The sequence below is a fragment of the Mesoplodon densirostris genome, chromosome 6, assembly GCF_025265405.1.
Source record: "Mesoplodon densirostris isolate mMesDen1 chromosome 6, mMesDen1 primary haplotype, whole genome shotgun sequence".
Taxonomy (NCBI): Eukaryota; Metazoa; Chordata; class Mammalia; order Artiodactyla; family Ziphiidae; genus Mesoplodon; species Mesoplodon densirostris.
In genome coordinates, this window is record NC_082666.1 from 27,979,962 (window position 1) to 28,000,919 (window position 20,958).

General features: G+C 40.3%; 2 protein-coding genes across 5 annotated transcripts; one reads left to right on the forward strand and one right to left on the reverse strand.

Moving 5' to 3' along the window:
* Window positions 1-446: 446 nt before the first annotated feature.
* On the reverse strand, window positions 447-6,864 carry MRPL50 (mitochondrial ribosomal protein L50). Its single transcript, XM_060102056.1, has 2 exons — window positions 6,742-6,864; window positions 447-1,177 (listed from the first exon to the last, which is right to left on the reverse strand). Exons 1-2 carry the CDS (start codon window positions 6,831-6,833, stop codon window positions 790-792), a joined length of 480 nt encoding a protein of 159 aa, XP_059958039.1. The 5' UTR covers window positions 6,834-6,864; the 3' UTR covers window positions 447-789.
* On the forward strand, window positions 6,732-19,389 carry ZNF189 (zinc finger protein 189). Of its 4 annotated transcripts, XM_060102053.1 has the most exons (4): window positions 6,732-6,904; window positions 7,259-7,437; window positions 8,127-8,253; window positions 16,329-19,389. In XM_060102053.1, the coding sequence occupies exons 2-4, from the start codon at window positions 7,405-7,407 to the stop codon at window positions 18,044-18,046; spliced, it is 1,878 nt and encodes a 625-aa protein (XP_059958036.1). In that variant the 5' UTR covers window positions 6,732-6,904; window positions 7,259-7,404; the 3' UTR covers window positions 18,047-19,389. The 4 variants fall into 4 exon arrangements, with proteins under 4 accessions (XP_059958036.1, XP_059958035.1, XP_059958037.1 ...); XM_060102052.1 differs by lacking the exon at window positions 6,732-6,904 and having other exon boundaries at window positions 7,205-7,437; XM_060102054.1 differs by lacking the exon at window positions 6,732-6,904 and having other exon boundaries at window positions 7,205-7,437; window positions 8,169-8,253.
* Window positions 19,390-20,958: the final 1,569 nt, after the last annotated feature.

The following is a 20,958-nucleotide window of genomic DNA, read 5'->3' on the forward strand; positions in this document are numbered from 1 at the left end:
ATTACTCTCTAGCCATATCTAAAGTCTGAAAAAGAATAATTCCTAATTTAATCACTTCATTTTTTTATCATTCAGAATCATCTGGTTAGCTCACTATTTGAGTAATTTCCACAAATTAAGTACATGAAAGTCTGCAGACTTATCACCCTAGTGGATATTCATAAGTACTCAAGGCCACTTTTTAAAAGTTACAGAAAAGAAAAAGGGTTTGAAATAAACATCATCTCCTTTGAAGAGAATATTCATTTAGGTATAGAATCTGTTCTATCTTTTACCAAAATAACACATATTCTAACTTTTTCATTTATAATACTTAAATTAAGAAAATGACAAGGCAGAAAAGCAAATTTCACATTAAAAAAATTACAAACACACTTTAAGAAATCTACTTTAATTCCGAGATTAATCTAGATTGAACAGTATTATTTTCTACTATTTCTACTTATACAGTAAAGCGAATAGTGAAACAACTTTCACAATACACAACACAGATTTTTATGTTTCTTTTATAAATGTTACCTTATTTGTTATGTAACATATATTTTCATAAATTATTAATGACCTGGTTCCATTAAAAAAAAAGTTTCAGCAAATGTGAAAAGAAAATCTTATTTGTCAATTCATGATGATTAAAAAAAAAAGGAGATGATACATCCTTCCACAGAAAAAAGTGGATTTACAGACCAGTTCTGACAGCATTTCACATGGTAAAGTATCAAAATGTCTGATAAGCAGCCCCCTTCTCAGGTGGAAAAAAAATTATTTCAACGTGTTCCTCCTTTAAACTGCTCAGTAACCCCAAGTGATTTTTAAATTGGGAGGCAGATTACTGGCAATAAGTTCATCAAATTTAGATCTATCCTGAACAGGCACATTATAGAAATCAAGAACATCTCTGACCCTGCACATCTGGTGAAGCCTGGAGTTAGGCACTGCATGGCCCAAGTCATCAGCTAAACGTGCCAAGAAGCTGAACTTCAGATGAACATCTTCCAGGGAGATGTCCTGCCAATTGTTAGGAAGAGATGAATCAAAAACTTCTTTGACATGAGATTCCAAACGACCCTGGAGATCTTCGGGTGGTATGTATGTTCGGCTTCGTAAGGGTGGACACACCAGAATAGGTTCTTTCTTCACCTCTTCTACTGTCTCAGCCACCACTGGCTGTTTCCCTTTTCTGGAATGATCAAAAACAAATATGTGAATCTTTAGTTCACTGCATTAAAGAAGTTGACCAACAGAAGACCTAATTTTGCCCATCAATCTAAATCAATATACTGCACACTTACTACTCTTCTGGGCAGTGTTGAGAGAAGAGTCAGATAGGCCCCCTGCCCTTGGAAGTTTATAGTTGAACTAAACTGGCACAAAGAGAAAACAAAAACTAATTTCAGATTTTACATGCTATGAGAATTCCCAAGAATGGGTGAAGAAGGTAAATCCTCTGGGATTTCCGGTCCTCCCAGATCCAAACCCAATCTACCTCTCTAACCTCATCTCCCACTAATCTTCTATATACATTCTATGCCTTACCCAAACTAAACTACATTCTGTTTCCCACTTTCCTGATATCACGTTAGCTCAAGTTATATCCTATCTGAAATAACTATCTTTCATCTCCACTTATAGAAATCTTATTTATCCTCTAAGTCCTGGGACAAAACTCTTCTCTCTCAAGCTTTACTTGATTTCCCCAATCAAGTATAACTGTAAGCTTCTCTGATCTCTCATAGTACTTTTTTAAAATTGAAGTATAATTGATTTACGTCATGTTAGTTTCAAGTGTACAGTACATTCAGTTTTATATATATATATTCTCTTTCAGATTCTTTTCCTTATAGGTTATTACAAAATAGAGTTCCCTGGGCTTCCCTCGTGGCACAGTGGTTGAGAGTCCGCCTGCCGATGCAGGGGACACAGGTTCGTGCCCTGGTCCGGGAGGATCCCGCATGCCACAGAGCGGCTGGGCCCGAGAGCCATGGGCGCTGAGCCTGCGCATCCGGAGCCTGTGCTCCGCAACGGGAGAGGCCCGCGCACCACAAAAAAAAAAGAATTCCCTGTGCTATACATTACATCCTTGTTAGTTACCTATTTTATATATAGTAGTGTGTAAACGTTAATCCCAACCTCCTAATTTATCCCTCTCCCTCACTTTCCCCTTTGGTAACCATAAGTTTGTTTTCTATGTCTGTAGGTCTATTTCTGCTTTGTAAGTAAGTTCATCTGTATCCTTTTTTTTTTAAGATTCCACATATATCAGAGCACTGTATATTGCTCTCACAGCATACTGCATCCTACCTGAGTTTTAATTTTACTTACAGTCTACTTCTCTTACTAGATCAGGGTTTCTCAGCCCAAACATTATTGACATTTTGGACAATTCTTTGTTGTGGGAAGCTATCCTGTTCACTGCAGGTTACTCAGCAGCATCCCTGGCCTCTACCCACTAAATGCCAGTAGCACTCCTGTCCTCCAGTCATAACAACCAAAAGACATGGTCAAATGTCCCCTGGTGGGCAAAACTGTCCCCGGTTAAGAACCACTGTGCCAGATTATAAACTGAATACGGAGATCTGTTTATTAATTTTGGGGTCCTTTAAAACTGCTTGTGTAACTATTATTGAGTACATGGGCCAATGTGAAGGAATCTGTCTTGACACATTATTTCAGTGCTTCTATGTACATAAACTAACTCCTGTGTTCTATGGAGTCGGCATCTGATTGGGATTGGTCATCCCTACAGAAATTGGAGGGTACCAGAAATGAACAATGTCTAGCCAAGAAAATCGTTTGTAACACTATTCCTCTGTGCCTACTCAAAGACTCTTCCAGGGGCTTCCCTGGTGGCGCAGTGGTTGAGAGTCCGCCTGCCGATGCAGGGGACACGGGTTCGTGCCCCTATCCCGGAAGATCCCACATGCTGCGGAGCGGCTGGGCCCGCGAGCCATGGCCGCGGAGCCTGTGTGTCCGGAGCCTGTGCTCCGCAACGGGAGAGGCCACAGCAGTGAGAGGCCCGCGTACAGCAAAAAAAAAAAAAAAAAAGACTCTTCCAGCTATTTATCCCTCTTTCTGCATCAATTCTTTACCAATTTCTCCCTATCTACTAGAGTATCCCCATGACACACAAATATGCTGTAGGAGTTCCCATCTTTAAAGGAAATTCTCCCCAGATTCCATGTTCCACTCCAGCTTCCTTTATAACAAAACTTCTCAAAAGAGTTGACTATGCTTATAGTCTCTATTTCCTCACCTCTCATTTTCTCCTCAAACTACTCCAGTCACATCTCATCATAGTGAAATGTAATCTATTCCTTTCATCTCAGTAATCTCTTATACAGGTGTACCTCATCTTATTGCACTTCGCAGATATTGTGTGTTTTTAAAAGCTGAAGGTCTGTGGCAACCCTGCATCAATCAAGTCTACAGGTGCCATTTTTCCAACAGCATTTGCTCACTTCATGTCTGTCACATTCTGGGAATTCACGCAGTACTTCAAACTTTTTTGATATTATTATATTTGTTATGGTGATGACCACTCATCTTTGATTTACTATTGTAACTGTTTTGGGGTGTCACAAACCATGCTGATACAGACAACAAACTTGATTGATAAAATGTTGTGTGTGTTCTGACTGCTCCACCAACTGGTTGTTACCTGGTCTCTCTCCCTCTCCTTGACCTCCCTATTCTGAGTCACAACAATACTGAAATTATGTCAATTAGTAACGCTTCATCAGCCTATAAGTGTCCAAGTGAAAGGAATAGTTGCACATCTTTTACTTTAAATCAAAAGCTAGAATGATTAAGCTGAGTGAGGAAGGCATGCTGAAAGCCAAGATAGGCTGAAAGCTAGGCCTCTTGGCCAAACAGTTAGCCAAATTGTGAATGCAATGAAAAAGTTCTTGAAGGAAATTAAAAGTGTTACTCTAGTGAACACACAAATGTTAACAAAGCAAAACAGCCTTATTACTGATGTGGATCAAACCAGCCACAATATTCCCTTAAGTCAAAGCCTAATCCAGAGCAAGGCCCCAACTCTATTCAATTCTATGAAGGCTGAGAAAGGTGAGGAAGCTGCAGAAGAAAAGTCTGACACTAGCAGAGGCTGGTTCATGAGGCTTAAGGAAAGAAGCTGTCCCCATAACATAAAAGTGCAGGGTGAAGCAGCAAGTAGAAGTTGCAGCAAGTTATCCAGAAAATCTAGCTAAGATAATGAAGGTGGCTACACTAAACAACTGATCTTCCATGTAGACAAAACAGCCTTCTTTTGGAAAATGTCATCTAGGACTTTCATAGCTAGAGAGGAGAAGTCAATGCCTGGCTTCAAAGCTTCAAAGGACAGGCTGACTCTTGTTAGAGACTCATGTAGCTGGTGACTTGAAGTTAAAACCAATGCTCATTTACCATTCTGAAAATGCTAGGGCCCTTAAGTATTATGCTAAATCTACTCTGCTTGTGCTCTATAAATGGAACAACAAAGCCTGGAAGACAGTACATCTGCTTACAACATGGTTTACTGTATATCTGAAGCCCACCGTTGAGACCTACTGTTAGAAAAAAAGATTCCTTTCAAAATATTACTGCTCATTGACAATGCAACTGGTCACCCAAGAGCTCCCTGATGGAGACGTACGAGATTAATGCTGTTTTCACGTGTGCTAACACAACATCCATTCTGCAGTCCACGGAGCAAAGAGTAATTTTTACTTTCAAGTCTTATTATTTAAGAAATACATTTTGTAAGGCTACAGCTGCCATAGATAACGATTCCTCTAATGGATCTGGTCAAAGTCAGTTGAAAACCTTCTGGAAATAATTCATCATTCTAGATGCCATTAAGAATATTCGTGATTCATGGGAAGAGGTAAAATATCAACATAAACAGGAGTCTGGAAGTTTCTAACCCTCACGGATGACTTTCAGGGGTTCAAAACATCAGTGAAGAAGTAATTGCAAATGTAGTAGAAATAGCAAGAGAACTAGAATTAGAAGTGGACCCTAAAGATGTAACTGAATTGCTGCAATCTCATGATAAAACCCCATCATTGAAGAGTTGCTTCTTATGGATAAGCAAAGAAAATAGTTTCTTGGGATGGAATCTACTCGGGCTAAAGATACTGCGACGATTTTTGAAAAGACAACAAAGGATTTAGAATGTTACAAAAACTTAGTTGATAAAGAAGGCGTAGAGTTTGAGAGAATTGATTCCAATATTTAAAGACATTCTACTGTGGGTAAGATGCTATCAAACAGAATTGCATGCTACAGAAAAATCATCATTCAAGGAAGAGTCAATCAGTGCCGCCAACTTTGTTGTCTTATATTAAGAAATTGCAAGACACCCCAACCTTCAGCAACCACCACCCTGAACTATCATCAGCCATCAACATCAAGGCAAAACCCTCCACCAGCAAGAAGATTATGACTCTCCAAAGGCTCAGATGATGGTTAGCATTTTTTAGCAATAAAGTATTTTTTTAACTAAGGTATGTATATTGTTTTCTTAGACATAATGCTATTGCACGTTAAACACACTACAGTACAGTGTAAGCATAACTTTATGTGCACTGGGAAACCAAAAAATTTGTATAACATGCTTTGAGATCCTCGCTTTATTACTGTGGTCTGAAAACAAACCGCAGTACCTCCAAGATACACGTCTGTGCTCTAGTTTTCTTCATAATTTACCACTTTCTGAAATTATATTTGTGCATTTTTTCCTCCGCCATTACATATGCTCTATGAAGACAAAGACTTAGTCTGTCTTATTAACAACTGTATCCCTCATACCTAGATGCCCAGCATATAGTAGACACTCTAGAAATACTTGTTGAATGAGCGAACGAAACAAACTTGAAGGAGATGTGAAAGATAATAATAAATATTAACCAAAATAAAGGGGAAGCTAATAAATGCATAAGCTGATGATAAAAACCCTTTTGGATTGAAGGAGTTTTTGTTTGAAGTCTAAGAGGGCATATATTGTTCCCTAAGGTTCCTACAAATTTTGATGTCCTAACACTGAGTCAAATAGACTTACCTTTACAAAACTCCACATGGTATTGTGGGAAAACCAGTAGATGGGGAGTTAAGAGGCCTGGGTTCCAGATCCAGCTCTGTCATAAACTTGCTTTCTGACTTTTAGCAAAATACTCCCTTTCTGTGCGGCCTCAGTTTTCTCTTGCCCAGAGTACTTACGCTTTGAGAAGGGATTTTGTTTCCGCTGCTGTATCCTACTTAGAGAAATACTGGGCCAGGACACCTGTCTAAAAACCATTTGCTGAGTGAATCAATGAACGAACAAAATGAGGAGGTTGCACTTCATCTCTGAATCTTGCTTGTGAAGAAATATACCCCGCAAACGAATTTAGTTCATCGAGTACTTTCACATTCATGTTCCTGAGCTGCTCGTCCCAAATGAGTCACTTGTTTCCCGACACCACACTACACTCTGTGTCTGGAACACACGGTCAGTACGGTTTACTCAATAAATTAACGAGTGAAGTGGAAGGGTAAGGGGGTGGTAATTCGGTCCTAAGATGAGTAAACTGACGCCAAAAGAAGTGACGCAACCCCACCGCTCGCGGAAACCGGCGCTGAAGCTTCTGAGCTCAGAACCCTCACTCACTTTCCTGCCCCTTCCCTGGTGGCGCAGGATCAGGGTCCCGTCTTAGTTCATCCTTCTCAGTTTCTCTCCTTACTTTCCGTTAGCATGACCCACCGTCTAACCTTCCACTTTACCTGAATCGAGACCAAAATTCTCTGCGTGGCGCCTCTGAGACTATCCACGTGAAGCTCCTTCTGGCAACGCCGGAAACCCAGAAGACCGCCATGTTTCATGAGAGCTTCAAGACAGAGCTCCGCCCCCAGCCGGCAGGGACGCCACAAGATCAGCCAATCGAATGTAAGCTTAGTGGCAAGTGTTCCCTTTTTTCCTCGGTAAGACTCACCAGAGGCTCCCTCACCCTTTGCACTCCGGGAAGTGTAGTTCGGTAGCCATTGCCGGGGGAGGCTGGACCCAGGAGCTCTCTCGTAGCATGACGGGAGTTGTAGTTGAGGGGCGCCCCAGGAAGGTTCCGGGTGACGCCTTCTGGTCCGGGGGCGGGCGAGCATAGCGTTCTTTGGCTGAAAGCAGCAGGAACTGGCAACCGGGAGGAGGCTCTAGCGAGGCCTGAAAGCGGCGCAGCCAGGCAGGGGAGGGGTTTCGGGGTGGGGGCGGCCAAGTAGCGCATCTGACATGTTGCTGGGGTCGTGACAGCTCGGGGACCGAGGCAGGACCTGGCCAGATCCAGGCTGGAGGCCTCGCTTTCTTCGGGCCTAATCTTCAGCGGCCGGGTAGGCCTTGCCAGAGGCTCCTTTTCGTGCGGCCACCCCGGATTCCTGCCCTGATTTTCTGTCCGAGAGATGGCCTCGCCTAGCCCCCCGCCAGAGCCAAAGGTAAGTCGCCCCTCCGGGTATCCCCGTTCTCTCGCAGTTCCCGAGCTAGGCCGCGCCACCGCCCCCCCACCTCTCGGGTCGCGGTCTTGAGGGCCAGCGCGGTGCAGTGAAGTACCCCCTGGTACACTGGGGTGCCGTTCGCGATCAAACTGACCACTGGCTCCGTTTTTCAAGAGCGACTTGATAAATCAGCTAAAGAAAATTGGTAATGCTCCAAACTATCGTTTTCATTTACGAGTGTTTCCAGGTGAGGTATCTTTTTTGATCCTCCCCTGTGTCTTCTGCACCTGCCGAGATGCCTGGACCCAAAGTATACGCTTAGAGAAATTTGAATTGAAACGGGTCTCAAGGCAGTGCTTGTAGAGAATCGAGCGGGGCAGTAAGGTGCAGGAAACTTGGGAAGGCCTTGGGGCAGCTTACTAAAATTCAAATATTAGGGCATAATTAGTAAATCAGAAAGCCTTATCCTTAGGTTCCTCACTACAGAGAACAAAGATCCAGCTCAGTTATCCTCTAATTTGAGGTGCTTGTCTGAATTCTGTCGGTTCCCAGAATTGGGCCCCATTTGGAACTCTTAGTATCATGTTCCTCCTAGCCTACCGGGCCCTGACAAGTGATTGTTTCTGCTACTTTCAGTGGTAGAATTGTCCTTGAGACGAGAACTGACTACAGAAATCATACTGTTTCAGGGGTTGCTGACATTTGAGGATGTGGCTGTGTTTTTTACCCAGGAGGAGTGGGATTATCTGGATCCAGCTCAGAGAAGCCTGTATAAAGATGTCATGATGGAGAATTATGGAAACCTGGTCTCACTGGGTAAGAATCTGCTGTTTCTCTGATTAAAATATCTAAGAAACTATAAGAAATCAGAACACTTGAACTAGCACCGTACCAAACTGATTTGTTCCAAAGTTCTGATTCAAACCTTTCAGCCATGAATTGTTTCCATGACTCTCATCCCTACCGTTCTTGCAATGACCAAAATACAAGCTTTTCTGGCTTCCTATCTTCTTAATCTCATTCCCATATTGCTCTGTACTTTCCCTTCTGGCTCATCCTCCCACTGCTTTCCTCCCACCCCTTTTCACTCTGCCTTCTGGAGCCCCTGTTCCTCTTCACATAATGTTCCCTACCCCTTCTGGCCTTAACTGAAACCTGGCAGTTTCCCAAGGACACCACTTCTCTGGCAGGGGCTGCTTATTCTCCTACATCCTCTTCCTTCCTCTCATCCTTTGTCTCAAGGCTGAAAGGGAAAAATAATTGTTCTCCTAACTTTTCAGTGCTGTTCCCAAAGCATTCGTTTTCCACCTTCAAACACAGTTTCTCTCTTTTGAGGTCTCAGCTGTCTTGCCCTACCCTCTCAATTCCTTTTCACTATCATCTGTCAACTTTTTTTGGTTCCTCACACATAGATTTTGTCACATTTCAGAATCTTCTCTTTGCTAACCCATACCATCGATCATGCTGTCATTACTTCAGCCTCACTGTATCTTGACCATATTGTCTTCAGGGACCCTGCTTTCCATTTTTATTCAGCACCTCACATCAATGATCATACCCTCAATTTTGTCATTACGGGCAAATCTTAAACCCCAATATCTTATACTTTGACCAATATCTTATTTATATTCAGGCAGTAGATGTTTATCGACTATAACTAAACAGGGGTTACCGAAACAGACATGATCTCTGCCCACGTGGAGCTTACTGTAAATTCTTACCTGTCTACTTTTCCTACCAAACCTATTCTTTTTTTTTCTTTAATAAATTTATTTATTTATTTATTTATTTTTGGCTACGTTGGGTCTTTGTTGCTGTGGGTGGGCTTTCTCTAGTTGTGGCGAGCAGGGACTACTCTGTTGCAGTGCGCGGGCTTCTCATTGCGGTGGCTTCTCTTGTTGCAGAGCACGGGCTCTAGGCACGTGGGCTTCAGTCATTGTTGCACACGGGTTCAGTAGTTGTGGCTCGCGGGCTCTAGATCACAGGCTCAGCAGTTGTGGCACACTGGCTTAGTTGCTCCGTGGCATGTGGTATCTTCCTGGATCAGGGATTGAACCCGTGTGCCCTGCATTGGCAGGCGGAGTCTTAACCACTGCCCCACCACGGAAGTCCAAACCTATTTATTCTTAATCTTTCCTGTTCCTTGACTTCTTTTTTCCCCCAGGCTCTCGATCCCCTCCTGACTTCACCTCCTTCTCTAATCCATGGACCTATATATAAAATGATCACCAGCATGCTCTCTTGCCACCTTGTCATTATGTTCTACCCATTCTGCAAACTTCAAATCCTGTACTGATTATAAAATCTGCCTTGTCTTTTCTCCTACCTGAGTTGCTAAACACAGCAAGAGAAATTTTTTATTGGTGCCCTGTATATATACATGATTTTTCTTTCTTCTAGTCTCCACTGGGTTTTCATATTTCAGCAAATTTTTTATCATTGATTTGCTCATGCCCCTGTTCCTTTTAGTGACTATTCCAAAAACTTAGAGAGTTTTCCTTGGGTCCATCACTCAGTGGTGGACCTCACCTTCTGTTTCACAGAGAAGATAGTGGCCACTACACATGAACTCTCAAGTTTTCTGCCCCTCGTTGCACACTTAAGGTTGCCTATGTTCTCACATTCTCCAAGAATTTATCAGTCTTTTTTTTTCTTATAGTTTCAGTCTATTCTTTCTCCCCTGGTCCCTTTATTCTGATGATAGATATGTTCGTGGCTCTAGAACTCCCCTTTGAGCCACAGTCTCTCTTGCTGCTCCCTGTAACCTACTACTTGTTTGCTTCACAGCCAGATTTTTGTAAGAGTAGTTAAGGTGTGTTCTCTACTTCTTTACCTCCCATTATCTCTAATCCCCTTTTTGTGCCTCTACCACTTGCCTTCAGTTGTTTAACATTGGTCTGTAATAACCCAATTATCAAATGCAGTAGACTCTTTTTGGACTGTATTTAATTCTTCTCTATAGATATTTGAAACTTTTTATTGCTTTCTTCTATTGCCTTGCATTCTCAGACTTCCTCTCAGACTATATACCTTCTTTGGCAGACCTTATTTACACTCAGGTCATCAGCTACTGCTATGTGATGGTAAGTCCCAAATCTTAATCTCTACTTAAGAGAGGCAGTATGGAGACTAACTGTCCAAGTAAAAAATCCTGATTCCACCGCTTACTAGCCTTGTGTTTTAACCTTTCTGTGCCTGTTTCTTTTTTTTTTTAATATAAAATGGAAATCATAATAGCACTTACCTCTTAGGATTATTATGAGCATTAACTCAGTTAATATATGTAAAGCATTTAGGACACTGACCAGCATGTAGTAAGTACAATATAAATGTCAATTGTTATCTTCATCATCGTCATTATCTTCTCTGTTGAACTCCAACTTCTTAGTCATCTCCTTTTGAAGACCACATAAATAACTCAGATAATCCACTAAGATCTCAAGGGCCTCCTCTTCAGAATTAAGTACTCCTTTCTCTGTGCTATCTTGTATACGCTTCCATTGTTGAATTTATTTCAGTGTACTATAATCATTATGTTATTTCTCTAAACAGACTGATCTTCAAGAGGACAGAAACTTTTTTTTTTTTTTTTTTGGCGGTACGCAGGCCTGTCACTGTTGTGGCCTCTCCCATTGCGGAGCACAGGCTCCGGATGCGCAGGTTCAGCGGACATTGGCTCACAGGCCCAGCCGCTCCGCAGCATGTGGGATCTTCCAGGATCAGGGCACGAACCCGTGTCCCCTGCATCGGCAGGCGGACTCTCAACAACTGCACCACCAGGGAAGCCCTGTAACTGTATTTTTTTTTTTCATTTGATTTCTCCAGCACTTAGCACAGAGCCAGGCATGTATTATATGCTTCTTAAATATTTGGGTGACTGAGTGAATATAATTAAGACTCAGTATCTTTTGACAAAATTATTGCATTAGCCTGTAAACTAGCCCTGTGCTTCCAGTCTCCCTTTATTCTAATATGTTCTCTTTACTGCCACCGAAGTGATTTTGTGTTAGTTAACTGCTTATAACTTTTGGTGATTTCTGACAGCTTAAAGGATAAAAATCTTAATTTTTTGTCCTACATACTAGCACCTCGTTATACAGCCCCTGCCTAGCTTTCTAGCCTCATCTGTTATTTCCAGAATACCACTTCAGTCTCCAGCCATGTCAGGCTAGGTATTTTTTTCCATTTAGCTATGGTATCTCTGAGTCACTGACAGCTTTTTCCACCCATATGGTGCCCTGGTTGATAATACCAGGCAAATGCCCAGCCTTGCCTGTGCCTAGTACTGTAAAATGGCAGTGAGCCCATCTGTGATCTCCTACTTTTAGGCTGTCTTCTTTATTGTAGCTGAAATGCAGCTTTTCATCAGTTATTATTTCTCCCCCCACAACCTTTTCGTCCTCCTCTGTAAACTCTATATCCATCCCCTTGATGAGTGCTCCCTTGATGAGAGATTACAATTATTAAACTATTCCACTATAGTGTTCTCCCCCACTTCATCCTGTTGCTCTACTTAACACAACTCATCTCGCTTTGTAATCTTGCCTCTTCAGTCATACCTATCCTTTCTATTTTTCTTTAAAAACTTTAGGAACTATATTGATGATACAGCTGACAGCTTGATCTCTTAGTTCTTGATCTTTCAGTTCTTTCAGCTGAGATAGACTTCTTTGGTTTTAATGACTTATATCCAGACAACTTGAGCCAGATTGGACCTTGACAGAATTGGGAATTGCTGTACCTATAAGACCTTAAACTCACTGTTTTCCTCCTTTAATTATAGTCTCTTTCCAATTATTTGTTCAACTACTCATTCATTCGATAAATAATTATAAAGCACTGTGCTAGGCCTAGGAATGCAAGTCCTTCCCCACTCTCTCATTCTTTTACCTAGAAAACTGAGAGGCAACTGTCTACTCTAGAAAAATTAGCTATGACCAGAGGATGTGAACATACAAGCACAGCAGATACCTCAGAAGGTGGTTATAGCTACCAAGCCCAGGTCTAATGGCTAGTCATTTCTAGGCTGCCATATGTGGAAGCCTAGACTCACTTATTTTACCTGTCTTTCTGTTTGACCTATTTGTTTTCATGCCAGTGCCTCTCTGTTTTATTTACTTCAGCAATACAGTATATTTCATGTCTGGTAAGATTAAGTCACTCATATTCTCTTTCAGGGTATACAGTTGACCTTTGAACAACACAGATTTGAAATGCTTGAGTTCTCTTATACATTATTTTTTTTCACTAAATACGTAGTACAGTACTACACAGTCTGTGGTTGGTTGAATCCACAGGTGCAGAACCATGGATATGGAGGGCCAACTGTAAAGTTACATGTGGATTTTCAACAGTGTGGAGGGTCAGTGCCCCTAACCCTCATGTTGTTCAAGGGTCAACTGTACTTAACTAGTTTTCTGCATTCTTCTGGTTGAAATTTAGATTACTTGGGGTTTTTTAACTGGCTCGTGGGATTTTTTTTTTTTTTTTTTGCTGTACGCGGGCCTCTCACTGTTGTGGCCTCTCCCGTTGCGGAGCACAGGCTCCGGACACGCAGGCTCTGCAGCCATGGCTCACGGGCCCAGCTGCTCCGTGGCATGTGGGATCTTCCCGGACCAGGGCACGAACCCGTGTCCCCTGCATCGGCAGGCAGACTCTCAACCACTGCGCCACCAGGGAAGCCCGGCTCGTGGGATTTTTGTTGGAATACAGTTAGGTTTGTTGGTTGGTTTGGGAAGAAATAAGATCCTTATAATGTTGAATCTCTTTAGCAATTTGGTTGACTCTATTTAATTGTCTATGTCCTTTAGAAAAATTGTATGGATTATTTTTATGAATCTTGCATTTCTTGTAGATACATTCCTAGGTTTTATGGGTTTTATTATCATGAAGAGCATATTCTATTTTTCTATAATATTTACTAACTGGTTATTCTTGGTAGTAAGAACCAGTATTTGTTTTATATGTCAGTCCTGTCATCACTATTATATTTCATTTAATTCTTTTAGGAATTTTGGGCAGGCATTCATATCATCTGCAAATAATGTAATTTTGTATTATTCCTTTGAGTTAAAAACCCTTGAACAATATCCACTGGGTAAGCATTATGAAGAAATTTTACCTTCTCAAAAAGAACTTACAATCCAATGGAAAAGACAAACAGTTAAAAGTACAGTGTAATAATACTATAATGCAGTCGTGGACAAGGGCTGGTGATCAAAAACAGAGCGCTTAAATCATCTATTGGACTAAGTGAAGGCTTAATAGAGGAACTGTTGCTTTGCACTGAATCTTAAAGAGAAACCAAGAGTTTCCCAAGTAAACAATGTTGGTGGACATTTCATAAATGAGATATGCCAAGAAATGGCATAAAAGACTAAAGCACAAGCAATTTGCCGCTTGAAGTGTGAGAGCATGGGTAGGAGGGTGAATTAAAGCTTAAGAGACCTCATGAAGTGCTGAGCATCATTGTGTAAAGAGATTTGATTTGATTTTAGAGATAATGGAGTGCTAGTGAATCTATAGGTGGTGACATGATTAGAATTCCATTTTATGAAAACCTCTCTCGATTCAGTGAAATAGATACAGCCTTAAGACAAGAGCCAAGGATTATTAGATGGCTTTTGCAATAATCCAAGGAAAACAGAGAGAGAAGGCAAATGCTAAAGAGTAGAATCATTGGTTTAGGTGATTGATTAATGGTAAGAAAAAGGGAGAAATCTAGGATGCTTTCCTGCTTTGGGACTTTAGTGTGATGGACAGTGATGCCTCTCAAGGGGAGATGATGAGAGGTGGAGACAGACATGACAGCAAATGATGATGGTCAAGTTAACTGTGAGCTCTTTTTGAGACACTTAAGTGGCAGTATTCAGAGGGTGTGTATATAGAGCAAGATAAGGATGTAAACATGGGTAACAGTAACCTTAAACAGTTGACAAAGGAAGAGAAATACATGAGGGAAATGTATCAGAAAAGGGCAAAGGAAAGAAGTAGGGAGGGAACTAGAATAGCACAGAAACAAAAACAGTGTCAAGAAACAGGAATAGCCCACAGTATCAGATGCTGCTGAGTAAAATAAGGACTAAATATGTCCATTGTATTTGTTACTTGAAAGTCATTGGTGATTTAATGAGAAGTTTCTCTAGATTCTGGAAACAAATCAGATTTTATAAAACAGAATAGATTGAATGGGACGAGGTTGGTCATTGAAAACATAGGAAACGGAGAGGTACAGTGTTAAGATTTTTTTCAAAGCTTGGATTTCATCTAGAAAAGGATTTCAGGTTTCAGGATAAAGTTGGATATATTTGTATGTCGGTAGGAAGGTGTCAATGGAGAATACAGATTGAAGAAAGAGGAAGAAATGGTAATAACTGAACAAGTGCCCAGAGGCAAGTGGGATCAAGAGAGAGTAGATGAATTAGCCTTGGATAAGAATAGGATATATCTTCATGTACCACTGAAGGTAATTTTATAGGTAGGAGGTAGAATGGTGAGGGAGTTCTCATACTTTTTCATTGAGTGAAAGAAAACACAGTGTACTGAAAGTGAATTTGAGAGAAAGCACTGTAAGTGGACGTAGGCAGAAATAAAGTTTCTTAGGGGAATAAGAAGAAGTTTTTTTGGAATAAAATAATGACTGAAGTAAGTGAAAAGAAAATTCAAAGATGACTCCACAGTTAGAAGACTACAAAATTGAAAGAAAGAGGAAGTCTAAAAAGGGAAATTGTTTAGGGCCAAATATAAATTTGGTGGTGATGCAGTCTTCTCGTGGAGTTATCCAACAGGCAGCAAGAGACAGAAAATGAGGAAAGAAGTCAGAGGCAGACTTAAGTGTCCTCTATGCTGCTCTGTTATATCATAGACCATTATGTTATCTTTCTTCCAACGCATGCAAGATTATCATTTCTCAGATGTCATGCAGACTCTCAGTTGGAAGTAGATGGTTCCAACTTGTGTCTTATATCTTTAAAGGCATGAGAATTATGTATACTTGAAGAATGTAGTATTTGTGGTAGGTGAAGTCATAAGCTACCACAGACTGTTCTTTTTCTTAGTTTCTTCCATTAGCTCTAACCGTGTTCTTTTTGGTTTTTTCCCTGTTTTTCTATATCATAGAGTCCATGTCACTTCAACCCAGTTTTTTAAAAGCCATTTGTCTCTTGATGTAGGAGCTATTTTACTTAATATTTTCTTTACCATATTATATTCTTTCCCCATTTTTACTTGTCACCCATTCCATTTGGTAGGGGGCTTCTTGCCTTATCTCTAAATCCTAACTCAGTATACAATGCCTGGAATGCTTTTGATCACAATAAATAAATTATTAATGAATGAATTGTTGTTTCCCCTGGTTTTTGTCTTTTATCCTTCTCAGCATCATTTTATGTGTTCTTTCCTGTCAGTTATTTGGTTTATTCACATTCCCATAATGCTACCTCATCCTAAATTTTCCTGAACCTACTGTTTTCTTCCCATGTTATCCTTTCTTCCTTGATAGGCTAGTTTATCCTTCCACTACTTGTTTTACGTCTTTGTTTGCCCATCTTACCTTGCATAATTCATTGTTGATTTATCAGCCCTTCCTCCTTTCTCCTGCTGATGCAATTTGTGCCTCGTAAACACTCTTTTCATACCCTTTCTCCAAGAAAAACATTTCATTTTATCAGATAACTAATACTAAATATTTATATAGCTTGTATTGTTTGCCAGGTAGTTCTAAATGCTTTATGTATATGAACTAATGTAATCATCACAAGGATTCTGTGATGTAGTAAACTACATTTTATGCACATGGTAGATCATTTACCTTAATTATCTCATTTTTCTGACAGTTTCTCCTTGCTGGCAAGAGCTAGGCTGATGTTTCTATTTTCCATTTATCATTCCAGATGTTTTGAACAGAGATAAGGATGAGGAGCCAACTGTGAAACAAGAAATTGAGGAAATTGAGGAAGTGGAACCACAGGGTGTAATAGTTACAAGAATCAAAAGTGAAATTGACCAGGATCCTATGGGTAGAGAAACCTTTGAACTTGTTGGTAGGTTAGATAAACAGAGAGGAATCTTCTTATGGGAAATACCAAGGGAATCTTTGACCCAGGAACAAAGAATGTTCAGAGGAAACACTAGCATTATCCGTAAGAGACCAAATTCAGAAGAGAAATGTCATAAATGTGAAGAATGTGGAAAGGGTTTTGTCCGAAAGGCTCATTTCATTCAACATCAAAGGGTCCATACGGGAGAAAAACCTTTTCAATGTAATGAATGTGGGAAAAGTTTCAGTCGCAGTTCATTTGTTATTGAACATCAGAGAATTCACACTGGGGAAAGGCCCTATGAGTGTAATTACTGTGGAAAAACCTTTAGTGTGAGCTCAACCCTTATTAGACATCAGAGAATCCACACTGGAGAGAGACCCTATCAGTGTAACCAGTGTAAACAGAGCTTCAGCCAGAGAAGAAGCCTTGTTAAACATCAAAGGATTCACACAGGTGAGAAACCCCATAAATGTAGTGACTGTGGGAAAGCCTTCAGTTGGAAGTCACACCTGATTGAACATCAGAGAACTCACACTGGTGAGAAACCCTATCACTGTACCAAATGTAAGAAAAGCTTTAGTCGAAATTCATTACTTGTTGAACATCAGAGAATTCACACTGGGGAAAGACCCCATAAATGTGGTGAATGTGGGAAAGCCTTTAGATTAAGTACATACCTTATACAACACCAAAAAATCCACACTGGTGAGAAGCCTTTTCTTTGTATTGAATGTGGGAAAAGCTTCAGTCGGAGCTCATTCCTTATTGAACATCAGAGGATCCATACAGGTGAAAGACCTTATCAGTGCAAAGAGTGTGGGAAAAGCTTCAGTCAACTTTGCAACCTTACTCGCCATCAGAGAATTCACACAGGGGACAAACCCCATAAATGTGAGGAATGTGGAAAAGCCTTTAGTAGAAGCTCAGGTCTTATTCAGCATCAGAGAATCCACACCAGAGAGAAGACTTATTCATACAATGAAACCAAGGAAAGTTTTGATCCAAATTGCAATCTTATTATACAGCAGGAAGTCTACCCTAAGGAAAAATCTTATAAATGTGATGAATGTGGGAAAACTTTTAGTGTCAGTGCTCATCTTGTACAACATCAAAGAATCCACACTGGTGAAAAGCCCTACCTATGTACTGTATGTGGGAAAAGCTTCAGTCGGAGCTCATTTCTTATTGAACACCAGAGAATCCACACTGGTGAGAGACCCTACCTGTGCAGACAGTGTGGCAAAAGTTTTAGTCAACTCTGTAATCTTATTCGACATCAGGGTGTTCACACAGGTAATAAACCCCATAAATGTGATGAATGTGGGAAGGCCTTTAGCCGGAACTCAGGCCTTATTCAGCATCAGAGAATACACACAGGAGAAAAACCTTATAAGTGTGAGAAGTGCGACAAAAGTTTCAGTCAACAACGCAGCCTTGTCAACCATCAGAAGATCCATGCAGAGGTGAAAATTCAAGAAACCCATGAATGTGATGCTTGTGGGGAAGCCTTCAATTGCCATATATCTCTTATTCAGCATCAAAAATTGCACACTACATGGATGCAGTAAACGTAGAGAAATACTTAAGCTTGGTTTGACTTGAGACCAGCACCCAAGTGCAGTTTCAGTATGGCTCAACGTGAGTCAAGATTTAGTGATAAAGCAGGTTCTCTTTGGCCTCAGGCAAATGGTTTCTGAAGGTTCTGTGAATAATAGGCAGCTGCCCACAGGCAGTTGAAGACTTCCATTACTCTTTGTTTTGACGATCATAGAGAAAGACTCAGTAATTTAAGCATCTTTCTTTTACAAATCTTTCAGCAGAGAGGTTAAACCCAGGTTCAGAGCACTTAGTTATAATTAATAAAGGGAGAAGAAACAAAGTTACATTGGCGTAAGGGAGTTGGAAGCAGCTGATGTTAGAAAACTAGCATAATTGCTCAGAGTCTTCTGGCACCATAATATATGGTGGTTCTTTCAGTTCCATGATATGTTTGGCTATGCATGCCAAGTCCAATAATTAAGCATATGCTTAAGTTTTCAAGGAAACAAAACCCCCATTTTTAAAAAAAGTGGCATCCAAAGCTTTTGTCATTGTCTAATCCAGTTGTTTGGCATGTGGGTTAAAGGCAGTTCCAATGCCATGTGGTTCCCAGATCTGTGAAATGAGTGGACCATTAATTTTACATATAAAGTAAATGTACAGATTATGTAATTAACAAACCTAGCAAAGGTGTTACCAAGGAGCCTTTGGGAGTGCCTTTTCTTTTTTCCCAAGATGGGCCCTAAAACATGGAGGAAGACACTGTTCTTTTTGTGCCCTCCAATCTGTGAAAGATATTTGTAGTCCTAGACAAATTAAATCTTATTCCTCCATTACCAGTAGCATGTGAAAGTGTAAATATTTTGATTACCAAGAGTTGGAAATAAAAAGACCTGGAGTCTATGCTAGGAAGCTGAGATATTTTGGTATTGCTTTGATTTTTATGGTAACTAGACTTTGCATGCAATTTTAAAATCCTTATTTCTGGTTCTAGGGCTTCCTTAGTTAATGGTTATTATAAACCTATTCATCTCTTCTAATCATTAAACCTGTTTTGTTTTTTGCTTTGTGTAAGAGTTATTTGTTACTCTAGTGTAAAATCTATCCTGTCAAATATATTACAGCATTTAAAAATTAGAATCAAGGATTTAAAGGAAATTGCTCTCACTTGTTCTACCTCTGACTCATTACCTTTTCTGGGATAGTTCAGTTAAGGTTAAATCCAGGTTCTTTAGTTCCTGAGTATATAATTCCAAATCACCAGGACTCGGTAATTCTAATTTCCTAATAGTTTAAGCAAAAGACCTCACTTTCAACTATAACCGAGACATTCTAAACATCACCTCCAAACTTTCATCTTCCCATCTCTGAATATGTGCGTATGTGTGTGTGCATGCACACGTAAATGTGGATGTTATGGTATGTGTAGAAATACACCTCTCTTTACACTTCCTTATTCACATTAAGTACTCATAGTTACGATACAGTTAACTTTTCAAAACAGAGTTTGTAACTCAGTGAAAAGTACAAAAGGTAGCTGATAATGCACTTAATTTTTCAATAAAATTATATCCTCCTGCCCTAAATCTCCCTGTTTTACTTGTTCTGCACCAGTGGTTCCCCAGCCCAGAGTCACAACTAATAATGAGGTTCTTAGAAATCCAGAGATGGAATCCTGTGTTTTGAAAAACCTAACACAAAGTGTATGTTTTCACTGCATGCACACGAAAACATTTCTCTGCTTTTTGCTGAAATTGCATTGTATCATGTATGACTGTCTTGCTGAGCAGAAGTTCTGGCTGTTGACCCCACTGTAATTTGGGGCCATGGTCATTTGAGATATTCCTAAAAGTACATAATTTTTAACATCCTTGAATGTGAATCTGGAGTGACAGCTGCAAACTCCAGTAACAGCGAAACAGTTCTTGCTTATGTATACAATTCATTGGCTGTAAAAAGCATAGCCAAAAAAGGTGATTTTTTTTAAAGCAAGTACACTGCAGTATACACTCCTATTTTACAAGAAAAAGATAGAAATGTGTGGAGGACTTGAGAGAGGGATGTGAAGTGCCTAGAAGATGAGGGAAGGAGAAAGTTAAGTCTTTCAAGAGGAAATAATGCCTAAGATGAGACTAAAAGACATGTACCAGGAAAGATGAATACTGTCTGAAGAAACGAAGTTGTGAGAGGATCTGGTAGCTACAGAGTGAACTGATTGTTTGGTGATGGGAATGTGGCAGGAGGTAAGGTGCCCATAAACAAGAGTTGTAGTGCTCAAGAGATAGGACTTGATTTCTCCTGAAATCCTGTGGTAATGTTTTCCTTGTAGGTAAGTGTGGTGTGTATAAGAAAAGGATGCATTTTAAGAATATAGCTCAGTGAATTTCCACAACTAAACCTCTATATAACTGGTACCCAGCTTAAATATTACTGGTACCCCAGATTCTTCCCTTATGTACCTTTCCAAATACTACACACACAACACACATCTTGTGGTGCCTCCATTTTAACTCAAGAGACAATGTGGAAGTGAATAGGAGGGAAAAAATTGGCTCTTGACCTTTTTAAGATCTGGGGATCTTAACCTCAGGAAGTTGCACAAAGTAAGCATTCAAGGGCCTGTGGTTTCCGTGTTAACTTCAAAAGTCTCTTAAGAGTAGTACTACTGAGAGACTGTGGTGTCTTTAAGGCAGTGGGAATGAAAGGAGATGAACTTGAGAAATACAGAGTAAGACCTGATTGCTAATTGGATGAGGAAGGTGAAAAAGAGTAAAGATTCAAGGTGGGTTTGGGTGGTTGGTATTCTTACTAAAAGGGTGGGGGAGGACAGTGCACCTGGTATGGAGTAAGGAATTAATTACTAAAGTTTTTGAGCATGTAATGTTTGGCTTATCTGTGACAGACATGTCTGAAGATAATTGGAGATGTGGACATGGTGCAC